Here is a 13,525-nt window from a genome sequence, read left to right on the forward strand (position 1 = left end):
GAAAGGAGACATGTGGTTTTAACTTGCTTTTCTCTTACTAGCAGTGCAGTCTGGCTTCTTATGTTTTTTATATACACTTTTCATTTTGGAATAGTTTTAAATTTACCGCAAAGTTGTGAAGATAGTACAGAGAGTTCCCACATACTTCTCACCCAGTTTCCCCTATCGTTAGTGTCTTATGTAACCATCATCCATTTGTTGAAACCAAGACACCAGCATTGGTACAACACTAATAACTAACTCCAGACTTTATTTGGCTTTTGAGCAGTTTTCACATTTTGGTGAAGGTGAAGGAAACGTGTGAGCTGGAGGTGGCTGTGCCCTGAGGTTGTAGGTGGCAGCAGCATGCTGCAGCCCTTGGGCCCACGCCCCCTGGGCAGACACGGCAGAGAAATGATTGCTGTGTTTCTCTTTGTTCTTTGGGGAGAGAACTTCAGTTGTTGAAGAATCACAGGACTGGCCCTTTACTCCTGTCCTGTCAGCATTTCCTAGCCTTTGGTGCTCCAGTAGGGGGAACTGCATGTGCCAAGGCACAGAGATGAGAAGTTTCACGCGAAATGTCATCAACTTTAAAGATCATGAGGACACAGTAGAACTTTTCTTCCAGTAAAAATTAACACCTTAGAGATGTTTACCCTAACAATGCCAATCTCTGCCCCCTCTTCTCCCTCCCAGGGCAACACTGTGTTTGCTTTGGTGTGTATCCTGCCAGAACTTTTTCTGGTAAGCACGAACTTTCCAGGGTGCTGCCAGTGTTGGGCGTGGCTGGAGATGACATTGGGTGGGTGGTGCTGGGAATGCTTCCCTTCTCTTTTTGTTCACGATCATGAGGAATGTTAACGTTCAATCCTCCCACACAGGCAGCACTGTATAGTAACAACCAGCTTCACAGCATGACCTGTCTGGGGCCTCAGCACTTCCAGAGGTGAGTGGGGACCATCTTAAACTCTTCTGGGATAGAGAGAGGAAGCTGAGGCCCAGAGGGATGGAGTAGCTTATCCCAGATCACAGAGGCAAAGTTATATCTGAACTCACTTCTGTTACTTCCCAAAGAACAGTTCCATTACTTCCCAAAGAATAGCAGTTGTCCCAGTAATAATGCTAAGCTAGATGAAGCACTAGGCACTTGGCATACATGTAAGCCCAGCACAACTCTGTGTGAGCTAATGCGGCCAGTAGGTGCGTTCTGCAGCGGAGGAACTGGGGCACAGAGCTTAGGGCCGCTGGTCCGAGGGGGGTGGAGCTGAGGTTCTAACCCACTTGTGTCTGCCTCTCCAGCCTGCAGCCTTGAGGGCTCTACTCGCCATCTCCCCATCTGTGCCTATCTTACCCACAGCTGCCTTGCAGGACGTTTTAGAGTTAACTGGGCAATTTTATTCTGTCAGTCACCACGGAGTGGCACAAGCGCTTCTGTGCCAGTTCCTGCCTTAATTCCTCCTGCGTCGGTGCCACCATCTCTCTCACCTTAACCTGTTTCAGGGCTCTTTTCATCTGCTCACTGCCTGGGCCAGGATCATCTCTCTTTGTATTTCTTTAGGATATTTCCCAAACACCTGGTGGGTGCCAGGTGCTGCTCTAGGCATAGAGGGAACAGGACAGAAATCCCGCTGCCCTCATAGAGCATCCATTCTCCTGGAACAAAGACTATTGGTGGCCTGAGGCCCGGGTGTTTCTCCAGGCCCAGAGGCGACTCCTTTGCTGGGCTCCGTGCGTCCTGCCCTCTTGCTGCTTCCTAGAACAGTGGCACGCTTTGGTGGCTGTTCTAGAGGCCCCGGATGTTTACCCCCTCAAGATCCACCCTCCTCCTCCTGTCCCCCAGGGATGTCGCTGCGGGCTCGGGCTTGGGGCAGGTCCCCCGGCTGCTCCTGGGATCATGCGCCCTTGTGATTTACCGCGCCTCACCGCGCCACATGTCTTTAAAATTACAATGCCCATTTCCTGCTGAAATAATTTCCACAAAGAGTGGCTCCTATTACCACAAGAGGCGTGCAGACGTCATGATTTATTATTATTTATGGTCCCAAGGCCTTGTTTATGCAAGACGGGTTAGGTGCGTGAGATAGAAATGCCATTATGCAAATGACATTGAATGTCCTTACTGCGCCTAAATAATTTCTGTGTTGGACGATTAAACCTCATCTGTTATTGATATGGGCTGCAGTCGGGCTATTACAGAGTCCCAACAGTACTTACTCCCAGTAATGGGAAAATTGAGAGAGAGACACCAACACAATTGCCTCAAGTGGGCCGTGATGGTCTGGAAGGAGTAGAACATCTCAGAGGCCCGCGCGGAGCGAGCCTGCGGACTCCCCCGGATAAATAAGGGCGGCAGCGCTGGGCAGTAAATTAAACCTCGGTTTGAGTGGGCGCCTTGGAGGATTTGCGGCCTTCCAATACCGTGATTTAGCTGTTTGATTTAGCCAGGGAACGAGGCAGCCCCAGCCCGAGTTCCAGGGCGCGGGTGCAGAGGGTGCTGCCCGCGAGGATAGGCGGGCGCGGGGAGGAGCGCCGGGAATCCAGTCTGCTGCTCCACCGCTCGCCGCGGGCCGCCGGCCCCTGCGCGCAACCGCACGCCGTCCGGAGCTCGCTCTCCTGCTTGCTCTCTCTCTTTTTTGACACAGCTGTGAAGTCCCATTTTGATCAGTGTTGATAGCTTATGAATTCCAAAATTGACAAAATTTACAGAAAAATGAGGATAATCCATCTTCCTTAGCAGCCTGTCAGGAGCTGGCCATACTTCATAATCTCCAATTACAGATGCTATTTTCCGACATTTACATGCAGATATTAGAACCAAATGAAAATGAGAAACAAAGAGAGAATGGAAATGCAGCTATTTATATGTATAAAAGACAAACAGGTAAATTCGAGACATTCAGATTGGATTTGGGGTCCCTTCAGGAGGTTGGAAAGAGACAGCCTTCAGCACGTGTGATTTCAGAATAAAATGGTAGGGTATGTGGACTCCCTGGGCCTGCCCAGCGCTCTGGCAGTTTGGGTTAAAAATGGGTCATCTCTGCTGGAAGGCTGGGAATGCTTGATTTGGGTGGGGACACTCCCCTAGGGTTTTGAGGGGTCTCTGGGAATCACCCATAGTTCCTGCTAAGCCATCAAATCTATGTATATTCCACATAGGAATGAGCTTAGAACCTTCAACATTCATTTAAAAAAAATAAAAGTGAATGTGCAGGAGGCAGGAAGTGCCACTGGAGTCAGCTCTCTCCAAGGCAGATTTCAAAAAGTTGGCACATCCTGGTGACCAGTGCACAAAGTGCCCCTGGCTGGGGGAGGCGGGAAGGCACCACTGCTTGTCAGACGGGCTCTGGACAGGTGCACAGGGAGTTGCACCAATAAACTTTTAAAATGGGATATAAATAAGAAAATTAACGGGGAGAGAAAGAGTTCTGATATATGGATCATCCATTTCCTTCTAGAGGCTAATCTGGCGGAGAGAGGAGGGTCTGGGAGGAGGCTTTGTCATGAAAATGCTCTTCCCATAAAACTGGAGGGAGAACAGCCTTGTTGCCCTCGCAGCTGTATGTGGCACTGGCTTCTGGAAAGCCGAGGATATTAATTAGCACCGCTTTGGATCAAACTCTCCCAACCATGTCGGATGGTACGATTTTTTCTCTTTGTGAGCTTGACATGGGTGGCAAGGAGAAGTCTGCCTGCGTTTTCCCAGCTTACTGTTACTACTGAAGTTTCTTTTATTTGGGGATCAAACCTCTTCTTCTCCTGGAAATGAAGATGAAGTATTCCAGGAATTTCCAGGGCAGTTGGAGCAGGGAGAGGAGGTGGAGATGGTTGGATGGGAGATGTGAACATCTCTGCCTTTGGCTCGAAAGCTTTTGTTTGTTTGTGTGAAGCCTGATTCGAGCAAGCAGTTTTATATTATTTGCAGTTTGATTTGTGGGAGAAAAGTAAAGGAAATAAAACCAGGAGGCTAAATTTAATGTGTATGTGTATATAAGAGAGAAAAAGGAATTGTTAAAAATCAAATTCAAACTCAGCCTTCAGTAGTGTGTCTGTATACATGGCCAGTCTCAAGGCCAATGGCTTGCTTGTTTGAGTAAATTATAGTTATTAACACACACACAAATTATTATTATGTTTTGTTTCCAGGTACAAAATACAATATTCATGGAATTAACACAAAACTGCAAAATGCAAACATATTTTCAATAATTAAAAGCAAAGGCTCTTATGTAAAGTTAACCTTGATAAAACAGCATATAAACCGAAACACTGTTGTCACTGTGCTAGCAATATGGGCTCATACATAATGGCTAAAACCTAAGCCTAGTGTCTCCTTCCTTTAGTTGCTTGATTTTTCTAAAAGTCAGAATGTTACCTTCAGTAAAGAACACAGCTCTTGAACCAAGCAAACAGTCAGATGCCTGACTTCTTCTTAACAGTGCTAATAACATAACGTTTCTGTTTATTTCTCTATTGTTTTCTACTAATGTTAAGATTAATTGCTACTGCTGACATAAATCTGAGCATTATCATATAGGCTGTCTTCTGGGTCCAAGTGGGGAGAATAAAGGATAAAGTTAATGATGTCTATGGCTGAACCCATCCAGAAATGTTTCCTACAGGAGGCATTCTTGAGCCAGGGTTTGAAGGCAGTAGATAGACAAGGACTGGAGCAGAGGAAAGGGAAGGCACTCAGGGTAGAGGGATGGCCTCGTCGCAGGTGGAGAGTCAGGAGCAGGTAGCTGTCTGATGAGGTCATAAAGCATGGGAAGAGACACCTGGCCAGTGGTTGGCCTCCCACTCCCTTGGCCCCAGTATCTCATTGTGAGGCACTTAGAATCATAGCAAAGAACACAGACTTTGGGATCAGACAGAACCTGAGTCTGGCCCCCACTCACACACACAGCTGACTCAGTTTCCCTGGCCTCATCTTTCTCATCTGTACCAGGATGGAGGTCATGGCAGTGGCAGAGAGCTGAGTAGTGCTGTTGAAGACCTTGGACCTGGAGTTGCATAGCTGGGTGGTGATTTGGACACATCAATTTGCCCCTTGTACCTCCATTTCATCATCTGCAGAGAAGGAACTTACCCTGTAGGGCTGGTGTAAGGATTAAATAAATCAATGCATTTTAACACCCAGAACAGTACCTGGTGCATAGTAAGCATCCAGGAAGTGCAAGTTACCCTGCCTGTCCTGTTATGAAAGGTGTGTGAGGGGTTAAGTGAGAGCTGGTGGAGGCTCTTGACTTGCAAATCAAAGAGTCTGAATAAGTTGTGGGAGGCCTGGTCTTCTCAACCTTCTTTTTCTAGTGCTTTCCTTGCATGGTTTCTGGTTGGCTCTAGCAAACCTTGGTGACAAAGAGGGCATTCCCTTCCAATGCTGCCTGTGTTTGCCTTTGCAGAATATCACCTGTTAGAAAGGCCTTTCTGGTAGGGAGCAGAAGGGCCAGAGGTGGCCTTTGGCCTGAGGAGTGTGTGTGCATGTGTGCCGGCACATGTGTGTATACGTGTACCCACAGGTGTGTGTCAAAACTCAGCAGCGGCAGCAGGACAGAGGTGGTGGGGATGGGGAGGGGCATCCAGGCCCACCTCCCTGTCCTCACCCTATGGATCTTGCAGTTTGGAAGGAAGTCTTTTCATTTTCTTACGGCTTCAGGATAACCTTCTGTTCTGTAGCTGGGAAGTCAGTCCAAAGGAAAATGAACTATGAGCATCTTGGAATGTCCCCCTGACTACCATACAGGTGCATTAGGAGGGGAGTGAGGCTCCCTTCGCATGCCCCTGTTCAGGCCCCTTGGTAACCAAGAGGTCTGCATTCTTTTGGGGGTAATAAGCTTCCCTGCCTTTCTTCCTTCCTAGTCCTATAGGATGGGACAGCCAGGCCCAGGCGTAGACTGCCTAGAACAAGCTGTGGAATTTTGCTGCCCAGAGATGGAGCATTGTTTCTGGGACTCTCCCTCCTCTTCTTCATGCCAGGATCTGGAGCTGCTCATTACTCAGGCAGGCAGAGATGGAGCAGGCCCTGGGGCTCCCCAGACAGGGGGTCCTCCTCCCTCTCCTCCTGTGACTCCCCCCACTGCACCTTCCTGTCATTCAGGAGGCCTTGACTGCTGGCTCCTGGCTCTTGTCCTCCACAAGTGGAGCTCTGTGCTCCAAGCCTTGTCATTTATTTTGTGTTTGGGAAGACAAGAGCCAGAATGCTGTTAGCCCAGGCCTCCTTTACCCCTGCCTCTTGCAGATTTCTCAGGGTTCAGAGTGAGCTCTCAATTCCATTCCTCCTCCTTTCCCTCCCTTGCTCAGTTTCACTCGGGATAGGTCTTGCCCAGGCCTGCTGGTGAGACCTGGCTTCGCAGCAGGTGGGGATGCCGTCTGCAGGAGCCTCCGTATCTTAAAGGGGCAATAGACACGGTTCCAAGTTACTAGAGCTAAGTGGCTTGGAACAGATATCCTAAACAAAGTGCAGGGAAAATGCCACGGAAATTCAGAGAAGGAGGTGATTTATTTCAACCCAAGAGACTTTAAACATCAGAAGATGACATTTGAACTGGGCCTTAGAGGACAAGGATTTAGAGTGTGATGGGAAACAGTGTGAGCCAAGGCAGTGACTGCAGAGACCTGGGCTCTCCAGGGAGTGTGTGTGTGCTGTAGCTGGAGTAGAGGGAGGTGTTTTGGAAGTAGGATAGATTTGAATTGAAGTTGAAAAATCAGATTGGGGTTTGGACTGGGGCCGGTATGGTTTGATTTGACATTACATGGAGGCAGTGTGGAGCCAGGGAGAGTTCATAAGCACAAGCATCTGGCTTGCAAATAGTGCACTCGTAAGGGTGGGAGAAAATGAACACTTAAAAAAAAAATCATATACATAATCACCTTCCATTTCAAATGAACTTGTAGTGAGCTCAGTGCTGACTGTGAGAACAGTATGATTCAGCCAGACGATGAGGTCACCAGAAAAGCTTCCTATGCCTCAGTCACAGAGAACATGTCCAGAATGAGGAGTGGGAGACCTGGGGCCCTGCATTGGGGTTGGCACTGGTGGCTGTGGCCTGAGAGGACATTGGTTGGAACTAAAGCTCAGAGAGCACAGCTGAGACCAAGGTCCGGGGGCCTCCAGGGGCAAACTGAGCTCTGTGACCATGGAGTGGCTGCCTCAGGAAGTAGTGAGTTCCCCATCACTGGTAGGTTTGAAGCATCACATAAAGATCAGCCAGCCTCCACAGCCCTTGAGCTCCTTTGGGTCCTGAGATTTGAGCTCATGAAGATTCTCTAAGTGGCTAGTGGAGGAGAAAGGGCCTCTCAATTAGTTGTTGCTGGAAAAGTTTCTCCTAGATAGAAACCACAATATCTGATTTCAGTCTTTCCACCCCAGGGCTGCCCCTGCTATTCCACACCACCTGGGGATATGTCTCGGGTGTACTGGAGGGATGCCTGGCAGGCTGTACACAGAATGGGAGAGATGAGGCAGTTAAACTTGGCAGATCTCTTCTTGGAAGTCCCTCGACTCCATGGCACACCATTTTGACCCAGGCACGAACACAGTTCTGGAGAGCCAAATGACTCAAGAGCATGTCCCATTCATGCCTAGGGAACTTTCTGATGAATGATGACACCTTGAGATCACTTATCCTCTCAGTGATCCTGGGAAGTACCTCTGGTGTTGTTGGCAGAGCCAGACCATGGGACCTGTCCCAGTCCATTTGTTTCCACGGGCATTAATGTCACACCTGTTCAGAGTTGGGCTCTGAGCCAGGAGCTGCTGTCACAAAGATGAGAGAGACACACAACCCCATCCTCATGAAGTTCACACTCTAGCTCGGAGATGAGAGCCCTAAACAATTAACTATACAATGCAGAGTGATGAATGCAGCGGTAGAGATATGCACACTTAGATGTTCTAGGAGCACGGAGGAGGAGAAATCAAGGAAGGCTCCCTGGAAGAGTAAGCCCATTCAGAATCCTTGGCAGTTCTTTCCCCCAGTTAATACTGACAGTAGCACTTTGTAGATTATGTACTTTTGCAAGCATCATTCATAGTTCTTCCATTCAGCAAACTTTTTCTTTCAAGTTTAATCTTTATTAGTTTTAGTGGAGATGAAATACTAAAACCTTGTTTTTGTTTTTTAATTAAACTTTTTATTTCAAGATAATTGTAGATTCACATGTGGTTGTAAGAAATCATACAGTGGAATCCTATATATCCTTATGTTTCTCCCACTGACAACATCTTGCAAAACTGTAGTATAGCACCACTGTGGGGCACTGGCCCTGACACACCGAGAATTTCCATTGCTACAAAGATCTCTCCTTGCATTTCCCTTCTCAGTATTTTAAGTGTTACTTACATATCTGGCTCTGAGGACTCAAAAAATGAGAATAAAAAAGCCTACCCTCAAGGATTTGACATTCTTATCACTCCCTTTTGTGCCTTCTAACCACCTTGTGAGGTAGGTCATAGATCTCCATGTTATAAATTAGAAAAGGTGCTGAGAGTGTGAGGTGCCTGGCCTAGTTCCACACCTCATGAGTTTAGCCATGTCAGACCTGAACTCTGTCCTCCTGGCCCCAAGACCTGTGGGCTTCCTCAGCCAGATTCCTCCTCTGAGGACTGCCAGGCCTCTGGATTTAGCCATGGGTAGAATGGGCAATACCTTCACCACCCACAGAGTGTAGGCTAAGCCCAGCCTCAGCCCCGTCAAGGGGAAACACATTCCACATGATGAGGACCACACGTGGGGGGCACGAACTGTGGTGAGGCCTCTGAGCCAGAAGGGTCCGGTTGTTCTGTTCCTCATTTGACAGGTGGAGTCACCAGGCCCAGGGAGGGGTGGGGTCTGCGCCAGGTCACATGGGAGTCCAAGGCCAAGCCAGGTCTTCAGGCTCCCAGCCAATCAGCTTAATCCACTATAATGAAGGCAGAACTATTCCTTAACATATGCTCTGCAGGTGCAGTTTTTGTGTACCCTACCCAGGTTTAAAAACCGTGGAATATTCCTCCTTGCTTATAGACTCAAGTTCGCCTGCTAGCTGGAGTAAAGTTGGGTCTGTGGCCAAGGTGCTTCATGGAGGAGGATGTTCCACCATGTGTCTGCGCTTTACCTTCCGGGCTGGTAGGGAAATTCTAACTGTGCTTCTGGGATAACGGCCAGCTTGGATTTAGCAAGCCTGGGCTCCCCTCTCTGCGTCTGCCCATACCCCAGGATTCCCAAGGACATAATGGACCTGTAAGGACTTTGTAAACTGGAAAATGCTAAGCAGATGAGAGGACTTACGCTTCCTGTGTTTGAAACTGGAGTCCCTGAGGATGGGGGGATAACAGCCTTCAAGGGAGCAAACTCCTGGCTGTCCTCAGCCTCGAGGGTGCTCTCACCTCTCACCTTGAAGTGTCTGCTGTGCAGCTGACGAGTGGGGGCAAGTAGTGCCATGAGTCAAATATATGTCATTTGGGTGTCTCACTTTAATTATCGAGAATTTCAAAAGCAGATGCAATAGTCTAATCAACCACTAAGCCCTCCTCAACTTGATTCAGTGACTACTCACAGCTGGTCCTGTTTCTCTAGTAGCCCTGCTTCCCCCACACTCCACTTTATTTTTTAATGTCTTTATTGAAATGTAATTTTTATACCATAAAATTCACTCATTTGAAGTATGTGGGTCAGTGATATTTGTAGCAATTTGTAGAGTTGTGCCATCTACCCCACTATCCAGTTCTGACCCAGTTCTGTCACTCTGGAAAGACCCCTCCTGTGGATTTATATTTATTCTTGGCTCCCACCCATCTCCAGCTTGCTCTGCTCTCTGAGTCTGTAGATTTGCCAGTTCTGGACAGTCCACTTTTATGTCTGGCATCTTTGGCAGAGCATGCTGCATCCATGCTGTAACACACAGCAGTATTTAGTTCCTCTAGGGTTGAATGGTATGCCATTGCAGAGATATACCAGATTTGTTAACCACACTTTACTTTGAAGTGAACTCCAGACATCATAACACTTCATCTATAAACATTTTAGAATGATTCTTTAGAAGGTGAGACCTAACAAGCATAACCTTGGTACCATTATCCCACCTAGAAAGTTAGCTAATCTATAATGTACCCAATCAGTGTTTGCATTTCCAATTGTTTCACTACAGGTCCTAAAATCTTTTTCACAGTTGCACTTTTTACAGTTTGTTGTAATCAGGGTTCACATTGCAATTGATTCTTGTGTCTCTAAGTCTCCTCTGATCTATAGGATCCCCCTCTATCTCTCTTTTCTTGCCTTGGAATTCACCTGTTGAAGAGGAAATTCATACTTTGTGGCCAGTTACAGAGGCAGAGTGATCAGTGGTAGTAGGGGACTTAGAGATCAAGTGCAAGTTGATCAGACAGATGGGGAAACAGCAGCTAGCGAAGGGAGGGATCTGCGCTCAGCCCCTGTCCCACCCTGGCTGCCTCAGGCATTCAGAGCCCTCTGCCTCCTCAATCTCAGGTCCTCAGGCCAGGCCCTGGGGACACACCTCCCCTACTCCAGCTTGCATCCTCCTCTAGGTGTGTTGATGGGCAGGTGTCTTGTGCCTCAGGATGGGAGTGGTTGGCCTGGCTTGGCCCAGCTCTGAGGGCCGCCTGAGGCTTGGCGGTGGGCCTGGAGGAACTCACCAGGTGATGGGGAAGCCTCTTGGCCCCAGGTGGCCCTCTGAGGTCGCCAGCCCTGGAGCCTCATCCCTGTGCCCTGCCCTCCTCTGTGCTGCCCTCCTTCTCACGTGTCTGTGTTTCTTTTCTCCTCCATGCTATGGCAGTGGTGCCCCGTGCTGATGAGACAATACTTGGTGCAGCCCCAGGCAGTCCTTTTCCAGGTAATTTCCTAGGGACCCAAATAACACCCAGCATACACTTTCCTGGGGCATGTGCCTTCTTGAGTCCCTTTAGGGTCCCCTAACCTTTCCTGTTCATAGTTTCTGAAGTGCTCCCCCTCTCCTAATCTTTCAGATCCTCATAATCACCCTGGCAGGCAGGTAGCAAAGGGTTAGACTCAGATCTCATTTTATTAATGAGGAAACTGAGGCTCAGAGAGCTGGCCTGGCTTACCTGAGGTCACAGGTGAGAAAGAGGCAGGACATGGGGTTCTTGCCCCTGAGTCACATGTCCTTTCTCCACGGGGTCAAAGGCTGTAAATTCTGCAGATAAAAATCAATAAGGAAGTCCATTCCCCTCCCTGTACCTCAGTTTTCCCAGGTTGGGAAAAATGACCCTGACTACACTGAGACATTTGAGAGTGCAAGACTTCCCATCATCTGGAGCATGGTGTCTGTGAGGAGGGTGTGCAGACCTAGTGATTTTGACCTTGAAGCCTTACAGGAGTCTGTGGCAGTAGGCAGAGAAGTTTTATCCTAGTTGGTTGCCTTGGAGTGGACAGCCTATGAATTGCTGACCTCTGTTCCTTTCTCCTCTTGGGTCATAGTTAAGGACAGCAAGGGGGCTCTGACTGGAAGGGAGCAGAAGCCCAAAATAATATCCTAAGAAAGAGCCCCAAGAGCTCAGAGAAGTAAGAATGTGGAACAGAGCTATTGACTGTGACTGTCAGTGGCTGGGGTTAGGGGAGATTTATGTTCCTAAGTGCACAGGTGCACCAACACACTTACATATGTGTGGCCATGTGCATATCTAGGATACTGTTTAGCCCTTGGCTTCCTAAGTAACTATGAGAAATAGAAGTAGATTGTCACTGTTACCAGGAAAATAGGCACCAATAATGCCTTCCCTCTTCTCTTTCTCTCTCCTGATTTTTCTTCCCATGTTCCTTTTTCTGTCATTCTTCCTACCTGTCCCAGCCTCCCCTTTTAGAAAGGAATTGAGATGTCTTTCAAAATAAACAATTAAACAATAAACAAAATAACCAATTACATGTATTCTGAAAAAAATTCAGAGATTATGTAGAGAAAAAGAGAAGATCATTACAACAGGTGCCAACAATGATGTGGTTGTGGTGATTGGGCACTGAATGATTGAGCTTCCTGGCAGTCAAGGCAAAAGGGATATGCAGTGGTTTCCAACATTTTATATCCAATCAGAGGCAGATTAACCATTCATCAGAAGAAAAAAATTTGTTTCCTGGTACTTGAAGTGTAGGAGGGATTGACAAGGAATTTGAATATTCTAATGGGCAGTGTCTTCAGAGGTTAAAAAAAAAAAGTTCTTTTTATGACTGTTTTCTTTTATTGCCTTTAACAAGTGATGAATGCCTGATATTCCATCACAGATCAGTGAAGGCACATACCTAAGGACTTTAATTAATGGTAGAAAGGACACTGTTTTCTGGTCATCTGACTTGAGTTGGGAGGGGACCCAGGGGAAGTTAGAATATCCCTTGGAGCTCTTGTTCAAATACTTTTCAGTTAATTTTTGAGTGTTATGGCTAATGTCATGCTACTGGACTATGTATTATGTATTTATTCATTCATTCAAAAAGCACTTAGGGAGCTCTAGGGATGTTCCATCTTATCAAGGCAGCCTAGAGGGAAATAGGTAAGCAGCCATTGTATATTGTGGAAAGTGTGATAGTGGAGGTTGCGCAAAATGCCACCAAGTATGGGAGCATAGATAAGGGGATCATGATTTCTTTGTAAGAGTGTGGGGCCCAGGAATGGTTTCACTGAGGAGGTGACGTTTGAGCTGGGTCTTGTGGGCAATGTAGGAGTTCTCTAAGTGGCTGAGTGAGATGGGCCCTTCAAGCAGAGGGAGGACTTCCTGGAGTGGCTGAGCAGCAGCTGGTGCACCAAGGTTCCAGGGAGCCCAGGAGATCCATACCCCCCAGGGGTCCCAGAAACTCCAGAAGACACCATCTCAGAGTGCAGCTTCCTTTAAAAATCATAGGCAGCTCAAAAGGACAGACAGTGATGAGGACTTAGGGAATAGTTACACATTAAAACTGAATGACAGCACCTTCTGGCTCATACAGGAACAGAGCAAGAGCTATGGATTCCACCAAAGAAAAGAAACAAGACTCAGGGAGAGCCCTGCAAGCTGGTGATGGTGGGAGGCACAACTGGAAAAGTGCAGCCAAGGGCTGGTTCTTGAGTCCCACTGTCCCCTGAGCCTGAACTCTTTAGGGAACTTCACTTTACCTTCTGGCAGTCAGTGGTAGTTGGGCAATTAAAGATTTTGTGGCTTTAAAAGATGATCCAAACACAACTGTTGAAGTGACTGGACAAACTTTGATACTGAATTTATTGACTAAAACAAAATAAAAAAGCAAAGACTCTTCTATATAGACATTAAAGAAATTAAGTGGCAGTATATCCCCACTGGCCACCCTTTTACAATTTTCTTAGAGTTGGCTCTACTTCCTTAGGGGAAATAGAGGCTTTCCCTTGCAAACCCAGCTGCCCAGCTTGGAGTCTAGGAAGTGGGTAGGCCTGGCGGTGGGGTGGGGAGGGAACAGGAATGCTGACTCTTGGTTAAGATGCTTGCTGCCTGGCCCTCCTAAGGGTCACTCATTCATTTGTTCATTCATGTGTCCATCATGCAAACCCTTCACAGTGAATCCCAGCTTGCCTACATTTCCATCTTTACCTC

The 13,525-nt window shown here is 47.5% G+C and overlaps 1 protein-coding gene across 6 annotated transcripts in view; it reads left to right on the plus strand.

Annotated features, from left to right (window-relative positions):
* PAX5 (paired box 5) overlaps positions 1 to 13,525 on the plus strand; it is a 187,704-nt gene that overhangs the window by 87,370 nt on the left and 86,809 nt on the right. For 3 of the 6 annotated variants that reach the window (XM_036996590.2, XM_036996586.2, XM_036996587.2), the window contains exon 7: positions 10,750 to 10,806. The exons of the other annotated variants lie outside the window; for them this stretch is intronic. In XM_036996590.2, coding sequence (XP_036852485.1) covers positions 10,750 to 10,806 — 57 coding nt within the window. The remainder of the gene's footprint in view (positions 1 to 10,749; positions 10,807 to 13,525) is intronic. 6 annotated transcript variants of the gene reach the window in all.

The sequence above is a fragment of the Manis javanica genome, chromosome 2 (genome assembly GCF_040802235.1).
Source record: "Manis javanica isolate MJ-LG chromosome 2, MJ_LKY, whole genome shotgun sequence".
Classification (NCBI taxonomy): domain Eukaryota; kingdom Metazoa; phylum Chordata; class Mammalia; order Pholidota; family Manidae; genus Manis; species Manis javanica.